This window comes from Suncus etruscus, chromosome X, assembly GCF_024139225.1.
Source record: "Suncus etruscus isolate mSunEtr1 chromosome X, mSunEtr1.pri.cur, whole genome shotgun sequence".
Taxonomy (NCBI): Eukaryota; Metazoa; Chordata; class Mammalia; order Eulipotyphla; family Soricidae; genus Suncus; species Suncus etruscus.
The window spans coordinates 93,158,879-93,183,001 of record NC_064868.1 but is presented as its reverse complement, the minus strand read 5'-3'; the positions used below and the strand labels follow the sequence as shown (position 1 = coordinate 93,183,001).

Genomic DNA, 24,123 nt, shown 5'->3' with positions numbered 1-24,123 from the left:
ATTTGCCTCCAGCTCCTCAAGCCTTTCTTCAAGCCAGAGCATTATGTTTGCAACTACTCCCACTTTAGGATTATGAGAAGGGCAGTATTAATGCGATCACCCAAATAGCCACAAGATCAGAGAAAACAGGGCAAAATAGAATAAATGGGAATGCTGACAGGTCAACACTGGCATGGATCTAAAGCTTTGGGGCACTATGGAACTAATTGCAATGAAAGATCCAGTAAATAAAGTTGAACATCACAAAAATAAAGGGGAAGATGTACCGGGAGCCCTTGTCAACTAGATAGATATAGGCAGGATTAAAGAACTTGTCGGAGCATTTAGCATTAGAGGAAACGGAATCATCAGATGCTGAGGAACTGTCCTTATCTTGGTCAGAGCCCATAAAACCTTTGCTAAGATCCCAGGACTCTTCATCCGTACTTATGAGGCCCTTCTCAATGTCAATGTCATTACGTTTTGGTTTGACACCACCAATTGGACCATCAGGATCATATTCAAGTATATCACTGATATTAGGAAAAGCTCTTCTGTTTTGACTCTGTTGGGTCAGAGTATCATGGCTCTCATCTAAGCTGGACTTCATAGTTGGTTCTTCGGCAATAGTACTGGTGGTCTCCATCTTCATGTGAATTTGGGAGGAAGGCACGATGCTGTCATCCTTGGAACCATTTCCAGACATACCAGACCTATGCAGGGCCTGTGCAGAGGTAGAGGGCATCTCATCCAGACTGTCTCTGGTGGCTTCAGAGGACCTGCTTGGAGAGGACAATGAGCTCAAGCTTTCTGAGGAGGCCAGAGGGGCTTGTATTATGATGGAGTTCAAAGAGCTGAGGCTATCTGAGGTGGCCAGAGGGGCCGGCTTGTCCTGCTTGGCCTGTTTGGCCCTTTTGGCCCTCTTGGCCCTCTTGGTCCTCTTGGCCTTCCGTACTGGTCTTGCAGGAGAGTCATCACGATCGCTGGAGAAGTAAGAAGACAGATTCTTGGAGTCATCGGAGTCAGGTCTTGGGTGGATAATGACTGGAGGGGGAGAAGGATGGTGAGGCCGATCCTCAGGAGGACTTGGGGTGTGGCAGCCAGTCTCTAGTGCCTTCACTTCCTGTGTGGGCTGCTTTTCCAAGGGCTACAGGGATAGAACCAACAGGCTGTTAAAATGCAGGGGTAGGGCATGATGGCCACCATGTCTGTATCTCTCTGAGACAGCTGCTTAATTGGGCTTTCTGGCACATAGAGGAGGCCAGGCCATGTCAGGCAGCATCCAAAGTTTCAGCATAGTTTGGGAGACTTGGGAGAGTCGAGGAATGATGAGTAGGTTCATTGTTCCCTATCCTAAACTGCCCTTCAGAATAGGGTAACTGGACAGGAGTGATGGGGAATCTAGTTCTGACACTCACTAGGCCTGTGTGTAATCTTGAGCAATGACTTGACCCATGAAAGAGTAATTATCAAAATGGTCTAGTTCTTTGTCTACTATATGAATTTACACTGTTTGGGGGAGGGGGCTTCAAAAATGTGCAAAGGTCAAGTTTTCAAGTTAGGCTTAAGAAGTGCTCAAGGAACTCTGTGTCACTCCAAAAAGCGAACCTGAAAAATTACCTCCTCAAAGCGGTAGCGTCTCATAATTCTTCGGATTCTCCTGCGTTGTCTATTATGGCGCCGGGTGCCTCTTCGGCTATAGTAAACATAGTTGATGTAGACATATTCTATCAAGGACAGGATCACTAGGACGAAGCAGACTGCCATATAGATGTCGATGGCCTTAATACATGTAATTTGGGGGAGGTTTTCCTGCACATATGTGCTGATGGAGTTCAGGACGAGTGTCGAAGACAGGCCTATAAACATCATGGCACAGGGTTAGTCTCAGGTTGCTCAAGCTCTTGGCAATCCATAAACCTCCATACCACAGGATAGGAGCCATGGTCACCTGCAAAGTGGGAAGTGCCCTCTGCTAAAGTGCCTATTCTGCTCTTGCACCCCATCTTCACAGCCAGTCCTTGCTATTCATATCCAGTCCCAAATCTCTTGCATTGTTTCCTGATGCTTTATATCTCCCCTCCATCAGGGCCCCAGTATTAGGACAGGTATATACCCCTAGTCTCACAGTCCTCGATGAGAATATCACCCTTGGAAGTGTTTGTCAATTTTGCTCTATCTACAGATGTGAAGGTTCAGCCTAAAATGTGTTCTGAATGAAGGAGGGTGAGTTTGACTAAAACCTGAATCTACTGACACAGGCATTTCGGGGTAATCTCAGGCAAACCTTGGATATGAACTTACATACATGCCTCCCTAATACTACTCAGCAGTCTTGGATGCTATCTATGGCTTATAAGTAAAGTTCTGGCTGCTTGCACTGGAATGTCAAGCTCTTACCAAGTTGGCCCAGTCTGTCTTTCTAGTACTTATTCCATGTCTCCAGATCTTTCCTCTAATACCCTGATATTTTCCCCCAATTAATACCCACAATAACATTAATCAAGTTCTTTCTCTTTTTAGGCAATGAATGTGAAGTATTGTGTCTCTGCCTCCTAGAAGTCTTCAAACTCTAGTTCAAGCAGTACTTTATTAGTGGTTCTATTATTTTGGCCACTCCTGACAAGATTGGCCAACCATTCTTGAACTTCAATGTTGGGACATTTTTTTTCTTTTGAGGGATAAAAACTAGCAGTGCTCAGGGGATATTCCTGGCTCTGTGCTCAGAAATCACTGATGAAGATGCTGGGGTGGGGCATACGAGGTGCCAAGTATAGGACCCAGTTCAGCTCTTTTCAAGAAAAGTGCCCTGCCCACTGTGCTATCTCTGCAGCTCCATTAATGTGAGGACTTGAAGAGGCAGTGCTATTTGGGCCCAGAGGTTATAGGATCACCACGGCTATACAGATGATATTCTAGGTAACTCCCTCCAATACAGCAGGTGATGCTCAGGAGACCATGAGGTCTTGGAATGGATCCCAGGTCAGTTGAATCATGTGCCCAAAACCAATATATCCAGGACCCTTGGTGCAGTAGTGTAGGCAATAAGACTTGGGCACTTCCACCATCCTCTCTGGTAGCTTCTATTTCAGCACTGTGCAGGCTGGTAGTCAGGGACAGATACCTTGGAAGTGCTTTCTCTGTGGTCTATTAGGGCATTTAAACATGTTGCTTAACCTGTGTTTTTCTATCAGATCTCAATTTCGACTTACTTCTTTTATGAATTCAAAATAATGAATTCTCCTTTGGTACAATGTACCAAGACCTCAGCCTTCCTCTTTCTCTAAATCTATTCCCAATGTCAGTCTCTGTGCTGGGAATCACCTGAGCACCCACACAGATACCTGTTTGGAAGAGTCCATCTGTTTCCTCGCCAGTGCAGAACTCTTCCAGGTACTCCTTTCTCATTCTAAACTTTTGATTTTTGTAAATTGACCCCAGTTCTTGTCTGAGGGCAGAGAAAGAACTTACCCACTGTCACCCTCGCTGAGGAGGAGTCACATTTCATCCAAAATGCGATCCAAGAGATGATAGTGAAAAGGATGATGGGCCAATAGACCTGTACGAAGTAGCCAGAGAAATGCCTCTGGAGCACGAAGTTCATTACCAGGCGTGTATAGCAACCTGGCAAGAAAACAGATTAGTTTCAGGTTATGGTAATTCAGGGGATTTTCTGCATGAAGAAGAGCAGGGTGAAAAAAAGTGCAGAGTGGAGGGAGAAGTGATGATAGTTTCAGCCTCTGTGCCCTACCCTGGGAACCTGACACACTGTCCCCCTTTACTGCCTTAAGGCAATTGGCAAGTCTGTTCTTGCTTTCTCCTTTACTCACTTGTTCCAGACCAATTGAGGACTTGTAATGGGGGGGGATTAAACATTTCAAAATTTGAAAGCTTCAAAAATATAAAGGGGAGAGGCTTGTCTTGTTATCACCCAGAACATGAATCCTTTACTTCTGCCCTGCCAAGTATTTGCATTTCCTCACTCACAGAAGGTAAAGCCTTGGAACTTTCTATGGGGGAGGTTAGTAGTGGTGGAAGTTATCCAGAATCAGAAGGAAGTAGGGAGTGAGGCAGCACAGAGCAGAAATTCAAAGGCAGAAGGTTCCCAGCAGTTAAGCAGGATTCAAAGACAGGAGATAATGAGAAGAAAGGAGGAAAGATTCACCAGTGTAGAAAGAGCTATCTTTGAGTGACAGGGTCCTTTCCAGCATGGTGAACCGCGGGATGATGAGATCTTCAGTACCGTGGACTGCATCATCCCCACCATTCCAGTACAGTATGAGGTCTTCATCAGAGTAGGCATCTAGAAGAAAGAAATAACCCAGATCACATCAGAGCCCTCTGCAGACATTGAGGAGAGCTGATTTCAGTGTTTTGGTGTTAGAGTGGGTGGGGTTATGGGGGTCTTCTTGTTTTTGGACTCTTCCTTTGGACTTAGGAAGTCTCAATGGACTCAATTACCTGAAAGCAAGGGACAGGTCTAATTTCCTTGTACAGTTGTTTTTAGCCTAGAGACCACCTCCTACCAGATGATCTGAGGGTTCTCTGACTGATAGTAATATCTTTGAAGAATAATGAAAGTTGAGAAGACAGGAAAGGGAGATATGTGGCCCTGCTCGAACCCACAGCTGCTGATGGTGTCCAGGACCCTACGTACAGCTCTCCACGTCCAGCTTGCAGGCCTGCTTGTCCAGAGGATAGTTATGCAGATCTATGCCACAAGGTAATGTGGTGGTGAATCTGCAAGAGAACAGTGGGAAAAGCAGAACAGATCAAATTCAGGCAAGCAATGCTTCAGTAAAAATGTTCCATTGGGAGCAGGGAGGTACTCCTGAAATGAACTCAGCTGAAAACTTCCCTAGGTCTCCCTCCCCTCCTCCTTCCTTCCTTTTCTTCCTGGGGGAAAAGTTTTGTAGAAAAGAAGAGATGGATTTGGAGGTAACAAAGAAACCAGGTGATCTGGCCTAGCTTCAGGGACAGTGAGAGAAGAGGAAGATTCTGGGGGCTCTTGCTGCAGACGGTCCACTCAGGGAGCACCATATCCCACTGGAAAAGCTGAAGCCTAGATCAGGCAAGGTGCACTTGCTGCATGGAAGGAAAAAGCCATGCATATAAATAAGGGGATTCACAGGCATGTGGATAGATAAAGCTCTTCTGGCTGAGAAAATTGAGGAGCACTTCTTGACAAAGTGGGGTGTGGAGTGAAAGTTAGTTGAAGGCTAAATGGTGAGGCAGGGTCATTTCAGACAGAAGTAAGAGCACAAGTTGAGGACAATATAGTCTACAACAGCTGGAGGACATACTTTGGCTACTGGATAGGACATGTGAGGGAGTAGTGCAGGACAGGTTTGGAGAGTTACAGATTCCTTAGTGTGTGTCTTGACTTAGTGGAAAGAAGGCAGCACTGGGTTGCCCCAGCCCCTGGCAGAGCTCACCGCATGCCATAGTGCAGGGTTCCATCAGGCTGAAGCAGAAACATGCGGTTTTCCACAGTCCTCTCATGCACAAAAGAATTCCTGCCGTTCAGAAAGTAGCAATCGGGGATCCACAGCTTGTTCAACATCACACTGTCGAGCGTCAGATTCTGGTCTGTTTCATGATATGTTAAACGGGAATCTCTCCAGGTTTGATGTAAATACAACGTGATCGTGTACTCCTGTGGAGAGATTGGATGAACCCGACAGTCAGTGAGGTGGTCTGACTCTTGTTTCATGGAGTGTGTAGGCACAAAGGTGCTTACCGAAAAAAACATACAGAGATGAGAAGCAACTAAACATGTGAAACTGTAATATTCACATGCACCTAGTATGATTCAAACCCAAGAAATAGAGTCGTAGGGGGCCTGAGCCATAGCACAATGAATAGGGCTTTTGCCTTGCACATAGCTACCCAGTTTCCATCTCCAGCACCCCATAATAGTCATTCGAGGCCATCAAGGGTATTTAATTCCTAAGTGCAGAGTCAATATTAACTCCTAATACAAAGACTCAATACAAAACCCAAAACCAACCAAATGAAAGAAGTAGAGTATTAGTAAGACTTTTTAACATCTCTTCTAGAATAGATTTTCTCCACACCTCTTTGCCATTATCTTAGACTGCAGTGATAATAATTCCCTTTGATTAGAACTTTGTGGTTTATAAATGTATTTCTAGAAAATATGCTGCTTAGCTGGACCTATTTGAAATGTTAAAATTGGTTTTGTTATCTTTCTCTGTTTTTATATAGGTGCCACGACTTATAGTATTGGTCACAGTCATCTCAGCACATGTGGCCTGGACTTTACATGCACCACCAGTTCAAGCATCCATCCCTCAAACCTATGTAAAAATGATTTCATTGTGGGTCACATACATACCATGTGTTGATGATGGTCTTTATATCTCATTACCTGTTGTGTATGTAAACATTTTTATGGGATTATTATGTTACTGACCCTACCCTGATTGGTGATTGTGCCCTACCCTAGGGTGTGACCTGGCATTCTGCTCCCACGCTAGGGTGGTACCTGATTCTGCTCCCACCATTGCATGGTATCTGATCCCACCATTGGGTGGTAACTGATTCTGGGGTATAAAAGCAAGAGTCTGTGGAAGGCGGGTGTTTTTTCCCTGGGCCCTATTCTTAGGCCTTTTGGCTTTGGCCTCTTCACAGAATAAAGAGCTGTTTTCTTCGGAAGCCTGACTTCCTGCTGGCTTTCTTCCCGCCGCATTCAGCTTAGAACTGCCGGCTGAACAGGGTAACAGATGCGTGGTCGGAGCTGGAGAAGAAAGGCCTCATCCTCCATCAGTCAACCTCATCAGGGGCTGATTTGCAACAATTACCCACCACCTCACCAGTGTCCTGATGCTCCATCCAGACCACACCTTCTTGTTCCACCCACTCTCCCACTTACCTTGGCTCCTCCTATCTATAAGCCAGGGCCAGGGGTCTACCGTCACTTGACACCTCTAGTTTCCTTGTCATGCTCTACAGATGAATGAAATAATGGTATTTGCCCACCTTCTGACTTCCTTCATTCTGCACTTCACACCCTCCCTCCATCCAAGTTGCAGCAAAGTGATGATGGATTTTTTTTGCAGAAGAGACATTCTGTATGGTATTATTGGCTTCTTTTGTGAAATATTCTATTTTTGAGACTCACTTAAGTTAATTTGTGTCATTGCAATTTGCTTACTCATATTTATGAATAATGCTCCTTTATAGAAATATATTCCATGTGTATCACTGGCTGAGTTCCCATACATAGAAAACTTATGATGAAATTTAAACTCTGAAGTCAAAATTAAAGTTAATACCTCTGCCAAGAGTGGATTACAATTCTCAATGCCCATGCCTTTGCAAAACGGGCATTTTCTAACATTTGACTTTGGCCAATCTTGTGGGTTCTTACTGTGGTCTTATTTTGTATTTTACTAATTAGCAATAAAGTCAAACATCTTGGCATACACTTATTTGCTACTTCGTTTTACGTACAAAAATAAATTTTCTTTCAAACATTCTAATCCTTGTCTAAAAATTATTTTATTTAAGTAGTAGAAATATCTCAATTTTCAATACTAGCCCTTTAAGCTGATCTCCTCTGACTTACATTTTAACACTTGGCATACTGGGTTTGTTTTGGAAAAACAATAGCTCTAGAAATTTTGTCTAAACAGAATTTAAAAACGGTTGCAGTTATCTATATTTATTTGCATGGCATAAGTTTTCCTTTTATTTGAAAGGAAATCTATGTCTACAACAGAGATATAAAGACAGTATTATAGTTTGCGTTTTTCTTACTGTTTGTGGCCAAAACCCAATAATGATCAGGGGTTACTCTTGGCTCTGCACTCAGGAATTACTCCTGGCAGTGCTTGGGAGGCTATATGGGATGCCAAGGATTGAACTCAGGTAGGCTACATGCAAAGCATAATGCCCAACCTGCTGTGGTATAGTCTTGCCCCACCCTCATTTGATTTTAAAAGCTTCAGATTTCATCTGAGTGTATTGTCATTTTATTTCAAGCAACAGTGGTTTCCTAAACCTCCAAAATTTCTCCCTGTGAGTGCTGTTGTGAGTCAGAGTAACTGGCACTATTTTAAGATCCTTCTCAGCTCCCAGTCCATCAGCTGAAATGAATACACTTACCATGGATTCCTCTGATATTTTTTCAATATTGGTGACATGCAAAGACACTCCCACGGGCACAGGTGCACCTACAATAGAGGAGGACACTCTTACAAGCAAAATCAGTGAGCAGTTAAGAGCATGCACTCAGGAGCACGTCCATATTTGAATCACAGTTTGATCCTTACAAGTGATGTGACCTTCAGCCTCTGAGCTGAACTCTCTAGGGTGGCTTTCATTTTTTCCTGGATAAAATGAGAATAATGGCAGACTGGTTTTTATAGTTAAAAGACCTAAAACTTGGGGTTTCATGATTAGTGATAAAGAAGAGGTCAGGGTCAAATCAGTCAAGAGAATGTATGGCAATTGGACTTGCACACGCCTCTTGGATAACCTAATTTGGCAGTTGGCATTCCTGGGTGGACACGAGGCCCCACCCGGCAGCTGGGTCCCACAGGCCCCTGCAGACCTTGCTGCACTGGGCCCTGGCATCCTTGGACCTGCTGCCCTGGCAGCTTTGGGTCATTGCAAATGGCTCCCTTAGCAGGTCAAGTGAACCCTGGCTTCTACAAGGATTTCAGAAAAAAATATGTAAGTAAAGGGCCGGAGAGAGAGTACAATGGATAAGGTGTTTGCCTTGCACGTGGCCAACCCAGGTTTTATCCCCAGCATCCCATATGGTACCATGAGCCTCTAGGAGTGATTTCTGAGTAACATCTGAGTGCCTCTGGGTGTGGCTTCCCCCCAAAAAAACCCCCCACAAAATAATAAATAAAAGAAAGTATTTTAAATATTTTTAAAAATGTAAGTAAAAAAGATGAAAGGTTGAAGAGAGAATGAAATTGAATGAATGAAGAGAAATGAATGTAAGAAAAATGATTAAAAGAGATAAATTGAAAAAAGAGAAAAATGAGTTTATTATATAGATTAGACAGAGAAACAGACAAAGAGAAAATGAGTAAAATAGCTTTATTACATAGAGAAAAAAGAGTTAGACATAGAGAAACGAACAAAAAATTTTAAATAGAGAATATTTTCCCTTTAGATACATAGAAATAGAAAGTGAAAAACTCTGATAACCCCACAACTATCCCTTATCATTAGGAAATATCTAGAAAGAATTTGTTCTACCTTTACCCTAAAAATTGTAGTTTTTCACTTTTTAGGTTAGGCATAGGTTTGATAAGTTACAAAGTTAGTGTTTGCTTCTTAAACACTATTTCATTTCTTCCCTACACCTGTCTCTAGGCTTTGGAGATTCTAAATTAACAGTTAAATAAAGAAATGTAGCTGACAACCACCACAGCTTCTGCAGACTATAACCTGAATAAATTCTACTGAGGACTGAAGATAACTCTCCATATATAAAAAAACAAACAAACCAAATAAAACATGAGGATAACTCTCCATATATAAAAAATAAACAAACCAAATAAAACATAAAAGGTGGAGATTTTGGACATGGACATGCTCCTTGGATGCCCCAACTATAATGACTGTTGAACCTGGACATGCCACTTGGACACCCCCCTGGATATGCCCCCTTACCATGCCTGGTATAAAAATAAAAACTTGAACTTTGGGGGGAGGTTCCCAGAGTAGTGACCAGAGAAGCACCTGCTGGTACAGAGATAAAGCATCAGAGAGATACTACCTGCTTTGCATCTGTTCCCTTTTCTTTCCTTTTTGAACTAGGGCCTCCCCCAGCCATGTCTGGCTAATGCATTTCCATCAAAGTATACTTGTTTTCAATTTCTCTCCTCTCTATCTCAGTCCCAGGTGGGCGGTTGCTACAAGTTGGCGTCCCTGAGTGGACAGATCCCACCCAGCAGTTGGCCCCCAAAAGACCTTTCAAGCTATGCAGCACCAGACCCTGGCAGCCTTGGGCCTGCAGCCCTGCAGCCTTGGCAGCTTAGGATCATTGTAAAAAAGGAACAAAGAAGATCTGGGATGATAGCACAGTGGGGAGGGCATTTGCCTTATACGAGGCCTGCCCAAGTTCAATACCTAGCATTGCATATGGTTCCCCAATTGATTTCTGAGCACAAAGCCATGAGTAATGCTTGAGCAGTACCGGGTATGCCCCCCCCCATAAAAGAGGAATGAAGCACTTTTTTCCTGGAATTTTTTTTCATAAAAATTCAACAGAAAAGAGCTCAAAACCAAAAGCTATTTGTGGTTCGGTGCATGTAAACTTGTTTGTGTATGTCCACATGTGAATTAATGTGTCTTCATATGAAGGTGTGTATATGAGTATGTGATCATGTTCACACATGAGGGACTATGTGAGTGAATGTGTCCATGTTTGCACAAGTACATGTGGTCCTGACTATGAGAGAGAAGGAACAAACATGTTTGTGTACTTGATGGTGGAATTTGAGAATATGTGTGTGTATGTAAGTACATTGTGTGGCAGTGAATGCATGAGTGTGCTCATGCACCAATGAATATATGTGTTTATGTGTGAGATAGTCAATGTGAGATCATGTGTAAGCAGTAAGAGCAACAAGGATCACAATATATTTATATTTTCATGAATAATGAGCTTTTCACTTATAAATAAAAATTGAGAGTATATATAACACTGTTGTGGATTTAAATGAATGTGATTTCATGTTGACAAGTGTAATAGCATGTGTGAGTTGTAATAGCATGAATCTGGTTGAATATCTGAGTGCATCAGTGAATGGGTGTTTTGTGTGTGAATGAAGGACATTAATGACATAATTGAATCCATAAACATATCAGTGTGTTCAAGTGTCACTGAAATGATATAAATATCTGTTTGTATGTATGCATGTAGCTATGTAAGAATGGTAATTATATGCTCATATGTTCCTCAGAAACATGGGAGTATGTTTTATATACACGAATATGTGAACACACATGTTTGTGAAATTTCATATGAAAAATGTGGTTGTGAAATCATGACTATGTTCACATGTAAACCATGTATTTGTTGATACACATAAATTCATTTACGTGTGAATTAACTTGTGTTTATGTTGATGCCTAGTGTGGATGGATGTGTATGTTTTATGTATATATGTGAGCCTATGTATATATGTGACTGTGTCTATATGAATACATTTGCATGTGTTGAGATTTTGCCTATTCACAAATAGATGTTTGCTTATCTTAATGTGTGAATTTGCAATCATGAGCATGCAAGTGTGTATGTGAGTCAGTTTGAGTCAGATGAGTTTGTGTATGTGAGGGTATTAGGAAGTGAGTAGATGTATGAACATGTTCACTTTTGTATGGGAATGTGTGAACATGTAGTAATGAGTATGCTTGTGTCGGTATTCAAGAATCTTTACTGTGTAAATATGTCTATAAGAGAATAGTTGAGTATAATATATCTGTATCTTAATATGCATCCAGGTAATCCTGAGTGTAAATAAATGTTAGTATGCTTGTATATATAAAACGTTTATGTAAATTAGGATACATGTATGTGAAAATATGTCAACATATGACTGGATCTGAGTAAATTTGTATTTGTGTGTCTACTGAGTAAACATGTGAACATGTGAATGTGATGATGTCCTCGAAAATATTTTAAGTGTTTATGTTATATATACATATTATTGTTTGTTTGTAAGCATGTCTGTATGACTGGTAGTAATATCATGTATAGGTATGTGTGCATGTTCCTTGGTATGTGTCTCTGTGTGAATGATTTAGTGACTGAGATTGTATAAATGAGGTTGTACATATGCTTGTGTGAAAATGCTTTATCAACATAAAAGAAAAGAAAAATGCAACATCTCTCAGCACAGGCATGCAACCTCAGGAAGCCAACATGGAGGTGCAACCGAAGAGAGCCAAAACGCTTATGTGCAACCACAGAATACTGAAGTACATGGGCAGAATCTCATAGAGCCAGTGTACATGTGCAACCTTAGAGATTCAATGCGCATGTGCAACCTCAGTGTGCCAGAGCACATGTGCAATCTCAGAGTCAGAATGCATGTGCAACCACAGACCACCAGAGCAATGAATAGAACCTCATAGAGCCAATGTCGATGTGCAACCTCAGAGCACCAGAGCACATGGACAGAACCACATAGAGCCAATGCGCATGTGCAAAGTCAGAATGCCAGAGTACATGTGCAACTTCGGAGCACCAGAGTGCATGTGCAACCTCAGACTTTCAGTGCGCATATGCAACCTTAGAGCATCAGCGCACATGTCCAACCTCAGAGCATCAGCGCACATGTCCAACCTCAGAGAACCAATGCGCATGAGCAACCTCAGTAGGCCAGAGCGCATGTGCAATCTTAGAGTGTCAGAGTATATATGCAACCACAGACCACCAGAGTCCATGGGCAGAAGCTCATAGAGCCAGTGTGGATGTGCAACCTAGCACCAGAGTGCATGTGCAACCTCAGAGTGCCAGTACACATGTGCAACCTCAGAGAGCCAGCTCACATGTGCAACCTCAGAGTTTCAGTGCAACCACAGAGCACATGGACAGAACCTCATAGTTCTTATAGAACTATGGGAACCTCATATAACCCAGTGTGCATGTGCATCTTCAGAGTGCTAGAACAAGTGTGCAGAACTTCAGAGATCTAGAGAGCATGGACAGAACACCAGAGTGCCAGAGAGCATGTGCTACCCATCTATCACAGTGGGAATTCCTACTGTGAAGGAAATTATTAATGCAACATTAATTTTATGTTTTAGTGTGTGCTGTAATAAGCACTTTAAAATAAACTATTTTGTGTCTTATAAGAGGGCAGGCTTGGGGATGGGAGGGAAACAGGGAAACTGGGGACATGAATGAGAGGGGTCACATTGGTGGTGGAATTGGTGTTGTAACATGTAATACCTGAAACAGCTGTCAACATATTTTTGTTTTTATTTGGGGGCCACACCTGGCCATGCTCTGGGAACCATATGGGGTGCCAGGGATTCAACCTAGGTTGGCCGTGTGCAAGGCCCAAACATTTTTAAACGTTTTTCAAGGAAACAACCTTACTTCCTCCTGGTACATAATTCCTCGCTTACTTTACTTAACTGCATTGGGATGAAAGAGAGTCTAAAGAGTTGCTCCTCTTCATGCTGTGGTAAATGCTATGATGCTAATGTGGAGGGTGAATGCATGAAGCTATGTACATTGGGACATATTTTTCATTTATATATATATATATATATATATATATAGATGATTTGAACATATAACAAGTGGGGATTTTTATGTGACTCTTTATGTGATGTATCTGACTAGGTTTATATGTGTGATGTTTGAGTTTGTCCATGGTTGTGATGATCTTGTATGTTTGTGTGTTACGAGTACGTTCATGTGGAAATGAGTGTGTGAGCATGTGAGTATGTGTAAATAGTCTATGTGTGAGGATGAGGATTTTCAGTATCAGTAGATATTTGATATGTTACTGAGTATGTGTGCATGGTGTGCGAATTTTTTGTGATATATTTGTGAATAAGATTGTATATATGAGGATGTTTATATGTATGTAAAGATGCTATGTATTTCTGCAGATGTGAGCATGGGCATGTGAGAATGTTTTTTACTTAGTGAATTTGTGAAGCTGTTTGTGTATGTGGAAGAAAGTGCATGTGAGTGTGTATTTGAACATGCTCACGTAAGGGAATGAAAGCTCATAAGTGTACGCACATGAATTAATTTGTGAGTACATTTGTGTATGGAAGATGTCCAGATGTGTCTGGACTGTGAGCATGTTTCTGTGTGTATGCATATAAGTGATCACTTATGCTTCTAAGTGATCAATTGCATGTGACTGTGTGTAATTAACTGTATGAGTGAACTTGTGTTTCAGTAAGGGAGAGTATGTGATTGGGTATGTTATCATTTTGGTATGCATAGATATATGATTATGTGCCTTGTGTAGGTATGTATATCTCTGTGCATAAAAATCCGAGATTATTTGTGGGTTTGTCAGCATGTCTGTGACTAGATACATGAGCATTTTGTGTGTATACTTGGATATGTGAGCATATACAAGGAACTTTGTGTGATTTAATTAGTGCTTCTGAAGATGCTTTATCTGAATAGATGTGAAGGCATGAATGTGTATGTGTAGATGTGAACATATGCTTAAAATGCATGTAGATGCCTCCATATTAGTGTGTAATAATTCCACATCTGGGTATATATTCTGAACATATTCTATATATGTGAATGAGATCATGAGTATTCAAATATAATGATTGTGTCTATGAGTAAATTTTTGCATATGTTTATGTATAAAATTTTATGTCAGTGGCTGTTTGAGCATGTTTTCGTGTGTGTGACTATGTGAGCATATAATGTTTAGATATGATTGGTGTTTGTTGGTGAAGCATGTGTGGATATGTGAACATATGATTTTTAGATGATATGATTGGCATTGTTAGTATAACATGTCTGATAAGTGAGCAAGAGCATATGAGAGTTTAGATTTGATTGAATTTTCTAGTGCAACATGTGTGAATATGTGAGTTTGTGAGAGTTTAAGTGTGATTGATTTGTTAGTGTAGCATGTGAATATGTGAGGATGTACATGAGAGTATTTAGATGTAATTGACTTTGTTAGTGTAGCGTGTGTGAATACATTAGCATGTGAGTGAATATGAATGTATTTGCTAGTGTACCCTGTGTTAATATGTGAGCAAATGTATCTGAGTGTTTAGATGTGATTCACTTTCTTGGTATAGCATGTGTGAATAAGGGACCATGTGCATCAGCATTTAAATAAGATTGAGTTTGTTAGTATAGTATGTATGAATATGCAAGTATATTCATGTGCTTAAATGTGATTATGTTAATGTAGCATATGTGAGAATTTACATGTGATGGCTTAGATGTGGTTGACTTTGCTAGTGTAGCATGTGTGAATTTGGGAGAATGTGCATGTGTTTAGGTATGATTGCCTTTGCTAATAAAGTATGTGTGAATGGAGGAGAAAGTGCATGTGGATGTTTAGGTGCGATTGACTGTTTAGCATGTGTGAAAAAGTGAGGTTTGTTGTTGTTGTTGCTTTTGAGCCACATCCAGTGATGCTCAGGGATTACTCCTGGCTGTGAGCTCAAAAATCGCTTCTGGCTTGGGGGACCATATAGGATGCCTGGAGATCGAACCACAGTCTTTTCTAGGCCAGTGTGTGCCACCACTCAGGCCCCCAAAAGTGAGTTTTTGATGTGATAGACTTTGCAAGTGTAGCATGTGTGAATACGTGAGCATGTACATGCAAATGTATATTTCAGACTATGCTAGTGAAGCTTGTGTGAATATGTGAGCATGTGTATGGATTTAGATATGATTGCCTTTTCTAGTGAAGCTTGTGTGAATATGGGAGCATGTGCATGTGCTGGTTTAGTTGGAACTGATGTTTCTACTGAACATATATTAGTACATGAACCTCTGTATCTGAAAGTTTAAATGTAATTGACTGTTAGTATAGCAAGTGTTAATACATGACCATGTATTGCATTGACTTTTCTAGTGTACATGTGTGAATAGTGTAGCATGTAAAATATGAGCATGTGATTTTTTCCACTGTAGTATGTATGAATATGGGAGCATGTGTATGTGTTTCATACGATTGCTTTTGCTGGTAGTATGCTTGAATATGGCAACATATGCATGTGAGTGGATAGATGTAATTGACTTTGTTAATGTAGCATTTTAGCCCACTGTAACTGTAAGTGCAAGTTACTGTAGCATGTAACTTAACACATACATAAGAGTGTTTAAATGAGATTGAGTTTATTAATGTAGTATGTATGAATATTTGAGCTATATACATGTGAATGTTAGATGTGACTGACTATGTTAATGTAGAATTGTGCATATGTGAGAATGTGCATGAGAGGGTTTAGATATGATTGCCTTTGCTAATGCAATATGTGCAAATATGGGAGCATGTACATGTGAGTTTCTAGATATGATTGATTTTGCTAGTGTAACATGTGCATATGTGACAATGCATATGTGAATGTTTAACTGTGTTTGACTATATTGTTGTAGTATGTGTGAATCTTTAAACATATGCATGTGATTAGATGTGACTGATGTTGACGTAACTGGTTTTTATTTTATTCAGGATAATTGTTTGCATGTGTTTGTCACACCTGGGTGGAAAGAATTTCTGGATTGGCCACCTTCCCCTACCTGTTCTCCACCCTGGTCAGTAAAGACCTCAGGTCAGAGAGTCTTTACCAGTTTTGTTCCCACAGCTAGCCTATCTGCCTGCTGGTACCTTTTGCCTGCTTGCAGATAGCTTGTGGCAGAAGTTCCTAAACCTTGTTTATCTCCCTAACCTTGTGTGGATTATTTCTTTGTCGGTATTGCTTCCAGACCCACATTCCCAATCCCTCAAGATTAGTACATGAGGCTTCTACTACAATTGACTAAGTTAATGTTGCATGTGTGTATACATGAGAATGTGCATTGCAGTGTTTATTTGTAGTTGACTTTGGTAGTGTAGCATGTGTAAACATGGGAGCATATGTATGTGTTTAGACATGGTTGTGTTAGCTAATGTTGTATATGTGAATATGGGAGCATGTGTTTAGATGAGATTGACTTTGTCAGTGTAGAATTATGAGTACTTAATTTACCATGCATGTGTTTTAATGAGATTGAGCTTGTTAGTGTAGTATGTATGAATATGTGAGATTATTTTTGTGAGTGTTTATATATGATTGATTATATTAATTTAGCTTTGTGTTTATGTGAAAATGTGCATTGTAGGGTTAAAATCTGATTACCTTTGCCAGTGCAGCTTGGGTGAATATTTGAGCATGTGTATGTCAGATTTTAGATGTGATTGACTTTGTTACTGTAGTATGTGTGAATAAGTGAATATGTGCACGTGAGTGGTTAGCTGTAAATGACTTTGCTAATGTAGCATGTTTGAATATGAGATCATGTGCATATGAAGGTTTAGTTGGAATTGAAGTTTCCAGTATAGCATGTGTTAGTGAGTGTGTATCTGAGAGTTTATATGTGATTGACTATGCTAGTACAGCAAGTTAATACATTATCATGCATGTACATTGATTTTGTGAGTGCAGCATGTGTGAATATGTGTGTATGTTTAGATGTGATTGCCTTCACTAGTATGTGTATATAGTAGTAGTATTTTGAATATAGGAGCATGTGCATGTGAGTGTTTACATGTGATTGACTTGTTTAGTATAGCATATGTGACTGTACTTATCATGTGCACATGTATTTCAATAAGATTGACTTTGTTAGTGTAGTATATATGAGTATGTGAGTATAGTCACGTGAATGTTTAGATGTAATTGACTATGTTAATGTAGTATGTGTGTATATGTACAAATGCATTGTAGGATTTCAATGTGATTGACTTTGTTTAGTGTACATGTGTGAGTAAGTGAGCATGTGCATATGAGTGTTTAGTTGATATGACTGAAAATTTTGCATTTAATGTTTAAGTGTGATTGACTTTTCTGTGTAGTATCTATGAATAAATGAGTAAGTAGTGCTTCAATGTGATTGACTATGTTATTGTAGCATGTGTGAATATATGACCATGTGTATGTGATGGTTTAGATGGGTTTTACATTTCTAGTGTAACAAAGGTGAGTACTTGGAATGTGTATCTGAAGATTTACATGTCTTTGACCTTGCTTCACTAGCAAAGTTCATATATATGCATATTTTAGGTGTTATTCAGCATGTGAATATGGGATCCTGCAAATGTGTTTGGATATGTTTAGATTTATTAGTTTAGTCTGCATATATGCAATGTCTGGGTATGAGTAAATTAATGAACATACTTTCATGCATGTACAGTTTAAACATGTGCATGTATCGGATATTTTTGTGCAAGTATTTTAAACTTGCTTTTGTGCATGTACAGTTTAAACATGTGCATGTATGGGATATTTTTGTGCAAATCATTTTGTGAGGATGTGATGTAAGTATGTTTAGTTGTGTATTTTATCTGTGTACTTTGCATGTATACCTGTGTGAGTGAATTGACCTTTTTTGATGGTGTCATATGATAGAGATTGTGTGAACATTTTTATTGTTTTGTTTATTTGATATAATAATTTGATATAATATAATTTGAGTATACCTGGTGAATATCGAGTTATTCCTGGCTCTGAACACAGAATTATTTTTGGCAGTACTCAGGGGATCATATAGGATACTGGCGATTGAATCTGGGTTGGTCATATATAAGGCTAGTGATTTATATGGTCCCAGAAATTTTTCTGTATAAATGTGAACATGTACATGTGAGCATATTTGAATATGAATATGTAATCATGTGCATGTTAGTATATGAAAGTATTTTTATGTGCAAATCAATTTGCTTTATATGTAAATAGGAACTTACATGCATGGTAGCATATGTGAATTTGTCTTGTGTATATTAAGACATCTAAGCATAAACATGAATGTGGATGAAAATGTAAGGAAATGCATGTAAGCTTGTATGTGAACAAACTTGTGAGTGTGTTTACATATGAGAGAGTCTGCATGGGAATCAATATATTATTATGCTTTGAGTATATATTAATATAAAAGCATGTATACATAGACCCATTCTTGTGAATGAATGAATGTGCTTGTATGTGCAAAGTCGTTGTGTATGAGTGCATATATTATTTTAGGTGTATATATGACAATTTTCTGTAAATGTCAGAGAACATGTGTATGAACTTGTTTATATATTTTGTATGTGACCATCTGTGTGAGTACATGTATTGAGATTCATTGTGCATGTGTGAGAGCTTATAAACGTGTCTTTGTGTGGATGAATATCTGAAGTATTTGTGCACACGAAAACTTTTCCATGTGGATGCATGTATAGAATTTAATGTGTCTATTTATGTGTGTTAATTAAAGTGAGTTGTGCGTGAGTGAATGATATAAGCATGAATATGCCAGTTGTAAACAATGCATAAACATGAGTTTGTGACAGTGTGTTCATTTGCTTGTAAATAAAAGTACATTTGTATTCACAAATAAATATATATGTTTGAGTATGTCTGCTTAAGTGCTTGTGCAGGAGTTGTCTGTGTCCAAGTGAATATGTGTATGTGTGTAAGAATGTGAGTGGGTCGGAATGAACATGTGGTGGGTTTCTATTGTGCCAATGCCTATCTGAGCCTCAAAGCATGTTTGTGTTTCTGTGAACAACTAAACATATTCGTGTGAGTGTGTTTCTATATATGAACATGTCTGCTTGTCATTGGCTGCATGAAAATGTGCATGCATGTTTATGTGTCCACCTTAGTCTGAATTTAAGTGTTTCTGTGTGAGTGCGCATGAAAATTCACATGTGTAAATGCTATGTGTATATATCCATGTGGGTGCATGCATTGCTTGGTGTGAAAGAACTTATTGGTGTGCGTGAGAGCAGGCTTGTGTGTGAGTGGGTTTGTGGTTGGGAAGTATGTTAATGGTTGGCTTTTGGAAGGGGTAGATGTTAACTCAACGCACTGCCAGCACTTTGTTGTGAAAATATTCATGAACAAATGCATTTTTATTATTTCCTTGTTGCCTGAGAGCTACCCCCAATTCCTGGTGCAACCAAGTTATTATCCCCCATGTAAGACATCACAGCGACTCTGGAAACACATGTGACACTTGCCATTCACCTGTGGGGCTCACTGCAGGCTGATTGCCCAGAAGTAAAGTGGCATAAAAGGAAAATTTTTATTTCATTTCTGGTGGTTGAAAAAAGCAAAATGTTATTGGGAATAAGTGTGTGTGAGTGCTGCTGGGAAGTAAATGGGCCTTGGCGTGAGGGCATAACCTAAATTTGAGCATTTAAAGCTATTGTGAGCAGCCCAGGAAAAGTGCTGTGTAGTGATGGAGTTTCTTGAAACAATCCTTTACCATAGCCTCTTGGCTCCCTACTGCCTTTCCAGGACCTAAGTTGGCTCAGTGCTGGAGTTGGGCACCACTAGCCCAGGAGGCCCTCCCCTGTCTTGCTTCTGTCCTTGGGCCATTCCCTGCCACCAAGGCAAGCAGTCCCTGAGTCCTGCAACATAAAGGGCTAGCTCAGAACTCTGCTCAGGGTTCCCAATTGGAGGTTTAAGTGGCCACTGAAATACCCTAAACACAGCATGCAGGCTCTGCTTGTGCGTGTGTGTGTGTGTGTGTGCGTGTGTGTGTGTGTGTGTGCTTGTGTGTGTATGTGTGAGTGTGTGAGAGAGAGATTCCACTTCATCAGTGATGGGGCATTGGACTGATTTCAGTGGGAAGGCCCGAGCTTTCTTAATATTGACACCCCACCCCAGGAGCTACAGGTTCTCCCCCACCCACTTCATCTGCTGTCTTGTTCCAAACACCCTATTTTGCAGAGTGGCAACAGCCCAGACAGGCCTTGCGTTCTCCCTCATTAGCACTGAGGTGCTCTGAGATGACACATCAGCACAGAGGCCTGAAGAACCTTCCAGAGAGGTGAGAAGAAACATGGGACACACACATATTTCCCCTGTTGCTCCCCAGCCAGGGCCCAATCACCAGGATCCAGTGGGGCTGTAAGCAAACTGCACTTTTCCACTCTCCACCTCTAAAATCTGGCTCAGTGGCCACCTCTTTTCACAGGCCAATCACAGAGAAGGCTCCCACCCTAGCCCTACCCCCATCCAGAAAAGCAGGATACTCAGGTGACCCCAGTTCATATTTAAATATGGGTGTGAGGTCGGATTAACCCTTGATGGTGGTGGTGTTCAGAAGAGAGGCCCTCTGGTTCTGGTATGAAGAGGCACTTTTATTTCAGGCACTCTTGCTCCAGGCTTCCTTGCTATGGGATTCCGAGGGTCCTTTGGTCAGGTGTTATGGTTGACCCTGGCCATAGGAAGTTTTCTCTGCCCCCCCCCCCCCGTGGCAGGAACCAGCAGGTGGGTGGGCCTCAAGGCCCTTGTAATTTCTGAAGGTCAGAGTGCAAAGTTTTCTTGCACTGTGAAGTGAATCCAGAAAGTGCCCCTGAAAGGGCTGAATTTGGCAAGAATGTACTGACAATGTGAAGAGGGATGGAAGTTTGTTCAAGGGAGGCAGCTGAAGGAATTAGACTCCGTTTCCTACTAGTTTAGGTGGTGAGGCAAGTGCTCCTGTGGGCTGGCACAGTGGGGAGAACCAACCATGATCATGGGGGAAGTGGGTGTGGGATTGTCCTCTTAGCACCTCATCTGGCCAGGGAGGTCAGCTGAGTGTGGTGCCTTGGTGACTATCTACCCTTACCTCCAAAGTTGGGCCTGAGCCGGTTGTCGTAGGAGGCCATCAGTCTCTCTAGAATGCTGTGTACCACGGTCTGGTTGGCACAGTTGTTACTGGAACACACAAGGCCTTAGTTAATGCTCCAGTGCAGCCCCCAGACTAAGGCACCCCCTGCCAGGTAGGACACTGCCAGGCCTTCTGCTCTCCATCGCACACACACAGTCACATGGGCACCCACTCTCCCGCAGTGAGTCAGCAGCAATCTCCCTCTCTCCCCTCCCTGCTCTGACCCTGTTGGGAGGGGCTGCAGGCAGGCAGGATTGGGGGACTTGAAGTGGGGAGGGAAGGAAGCCTTCTGGTGCCTGAGCCCTCCCATCTGCAAATGCATGACTTCAACACCCTCAGGAACACAGTTGCCTCATCCCAGGGCACCTGAGCTCAGTGTCCCTCACATCTGTGGCCTGGCATGGGGCTAGTCTATCCATACAGGTCTGTACATGCCTTTCATGTACATGTCTGTACCATGCTGTCTATTGCCCACCACTGTTTCTAGGACTGTCCAGAGAGCAAGGGGGGGATGGCCTTATTGGCATCTCACTCCAGACTCCTAAGGCCTTTTCCAGAACAATCCATGTCAGACCTATGGGCCGAGGGTCCTTCTGGAAACAGGAGCAACGCTCCTAGCTAAGCTTGTACTTCCAACACAGGGGCTTGGAGTGGCTGCACCCAGCAGGGAGCTGAGGTCTGTGTGCTGTGTTCACCCCCTTCACCATGAGCTCCAAAATACTGATGCAAGGACCAAAGTCAACCCTGCAAATTTCTATGTGTGCGTGTATGCTCGTCCCCAAGCACGTGCTTGGCAGAGCTCATGTGTGCTGGCGCAGTCATAATTTGGGTGCAGCCCTGCTGGAATCATGCCCAATGACACCCACCAGGTCTTTTTCCTGCATATGTATTATTTTCTGCCTTGCCATTTTAACATTACCCTGAAAGATCCAATTCTATTTTGCACCAGTCCAAAGTGTGCACTGGGTTAATTCACGAATTAAATCGAGTCATTACAGCCAGTTTGGGGCCACACACGTTCTCCGTATGCCAGCAATAAAGACCAGAAAGGCCAAGGGCAAATACGCATCACAGTGTAATCCCCATGTAAAGACTGCATGCTTAAACATCTCTGCAAATATTTGCACAGGCAAACAAACCGAAGAGGGAAGCAACAATTGAAGCCTCCAGCGCTTTTCTAGCGGAACACGCAGTCACACGGCCCAGCCCGCGGCTCAAAGCTACTGAGTGCCCAGGTACTCTCCTTGCTCGGATCAGGCGTCCATCGTTCCTCTCTGCAGCGGACAGAGGGAACGGCGCCTCTAAAAATCCCAGCAGCGTTCAGCTGCTCCCAGAAGAGGGAATCCCAACTCGAAAGAGAATTACAACTCAAACAGGTGTCTGCTGTCTAGGTTACGAGACTCTGCTCGGCTCCGCGCTTCCCCACGCCTCACTTCCACAGGTGTCCCCGAAACGAAGTGGCTGGAAAAGGCGCCCGCAGCTCTGTCCCCCGGGGCTGGGCTGGTTGGGCGCCTAGACTACCGGCTGCGTACGGGCACCCACTGGGTGCTGTCAGCTCCTCCTGGCCGTCTTCCACCTCCCTTCTCTGGATCCCTGAGCCCGAGTCCACTTTCCCCAGCGCCCCAAACCCGCTCCGTCCAAAGGGAACCAGAAGCCCCCACGCCCGCCCGCGCCCTCTCACCAGGCATAGCGGTTCTTGAAGCTCCGGTCGCGGTGCTCGAGGTGTTCTTTCGAGGTGGGACGGCGGTTCTCGCTCCCGACCAGCCAGGTCCTGACCAGCAGAACCAGCAGGACCATGCGCAGCGTCCCTCGGAAGCGCATGACTGTGGCTGGGGGGACAGGGAGCCTGGAGCGGGGGAGCTGGGGGATCTGGGCTGGCTACTAGTTGCCTTCCCGGGGAAGGAAGTCTGGGGCGGGGAGCAGGGGTCCGAGTAGGGAGCACGGAGCCCAGAGCCCAGGAGACGCTGCAGCAGGGATGCAGTGCCTGCCAGACCCGCTGGGCTGCTGGAAGTGCTCGCGGTCCTCGACTGCGGGGCTCTGCCACAGGGGAGCCAGGGGGTACAGGCTGGCTCCGCCCCTCCGACGGCAGCACTGGCTGAGCCAATCGGACAATACCAAGAGCCGCACAAAAAAGCTCCCGGCTTCCTCCGCCCAGCTCCCCTCCCCAAAGGGTACAAGCAGGCAGGGGGTGGGCTGCGGGGGCACAAGCTGCTGTTTTTCTGGGCAAAAATGGACCTTTCAATCCGAAGACTTGGGGCCTTGGAGTTGACTTTGTGTAACGAAGGATCCTACGATATGTTTAACCAAGCTCGGGCACTTGGAGGGGCACAGGTCGTTCCCCAGCTATTCCCTCCACAGTGATTGCACCCATGTCCTATAGGTTGCTGTTGGGGGGCTCGCTAAAGGGTTCAGGAACACAGCTCAGACTTGGCGGGGATGGCTTGACGTCAGCTTGGAGATTGAACTCCAAGAGACCAAGAGTTGATTGAAGGTGTAAATGTTCAGTGAGCTCTTGACTCCAAGTTTGGGTCCCCAAGACGAATGACAGGGAAGTGAAAGGGTTCCCTTGGTAGGCACCTACTGACACTGGGCTCAGCATGCAGAGTTGAGGCAAGGGTGTAGGGCTGAGGCCAGGAGATGGGGAGAAGGGTTAGGGCTGGTCTCTGCAATTTTGGCCGAGGCTGTAGGTAAACTACAACGTCCTGCAAGTGCATTTGGATTAAGATTAGCTTTTGGACTAGGAGAATCAGATTTGTTCCACTACCTCAAGGGCCGCCCCCACCCCGGAATGA

General features: G+C 42.7%; 1 protein-coding gene across 1 annotated transcript; it reads right to left on the bottom strand.

Annotated features, from left to right (window-relative positions):
- Positions 1-202: 202 nt before the first annotated feature.
- GABRQ (gamma-aminobutyric acid type A receptor subunit theta) lies at positions 203-23,152 on the bottom strand. Its single transcript, XM_049766962.1, has 12 exons — positions 23,013-23,152; positions 22,765-22,962; positions 22,531-22,680; positions 21,290-21,378; positions 8,110-8,177; positions 5,415-5,635; positions 4,637-4,719; positions 4,145-4,282; positions 3,451-3,603; positions 1,574-1,838; positions 1,365-1,413; positions 203-880 (listed from the first exon to the last, which is right to left on the bottom strand). The coding sequence occupies exons 1-12, from the start codon at positions 23,150-23,152 to the stop codon at positions 203-205; spliced, it is 2,232 nt and encodes a 743-aa protein (XP_049622919.1).
- Between the last annotated feature and the right edge of the window lie 971 nt (positions 23,153-24,123).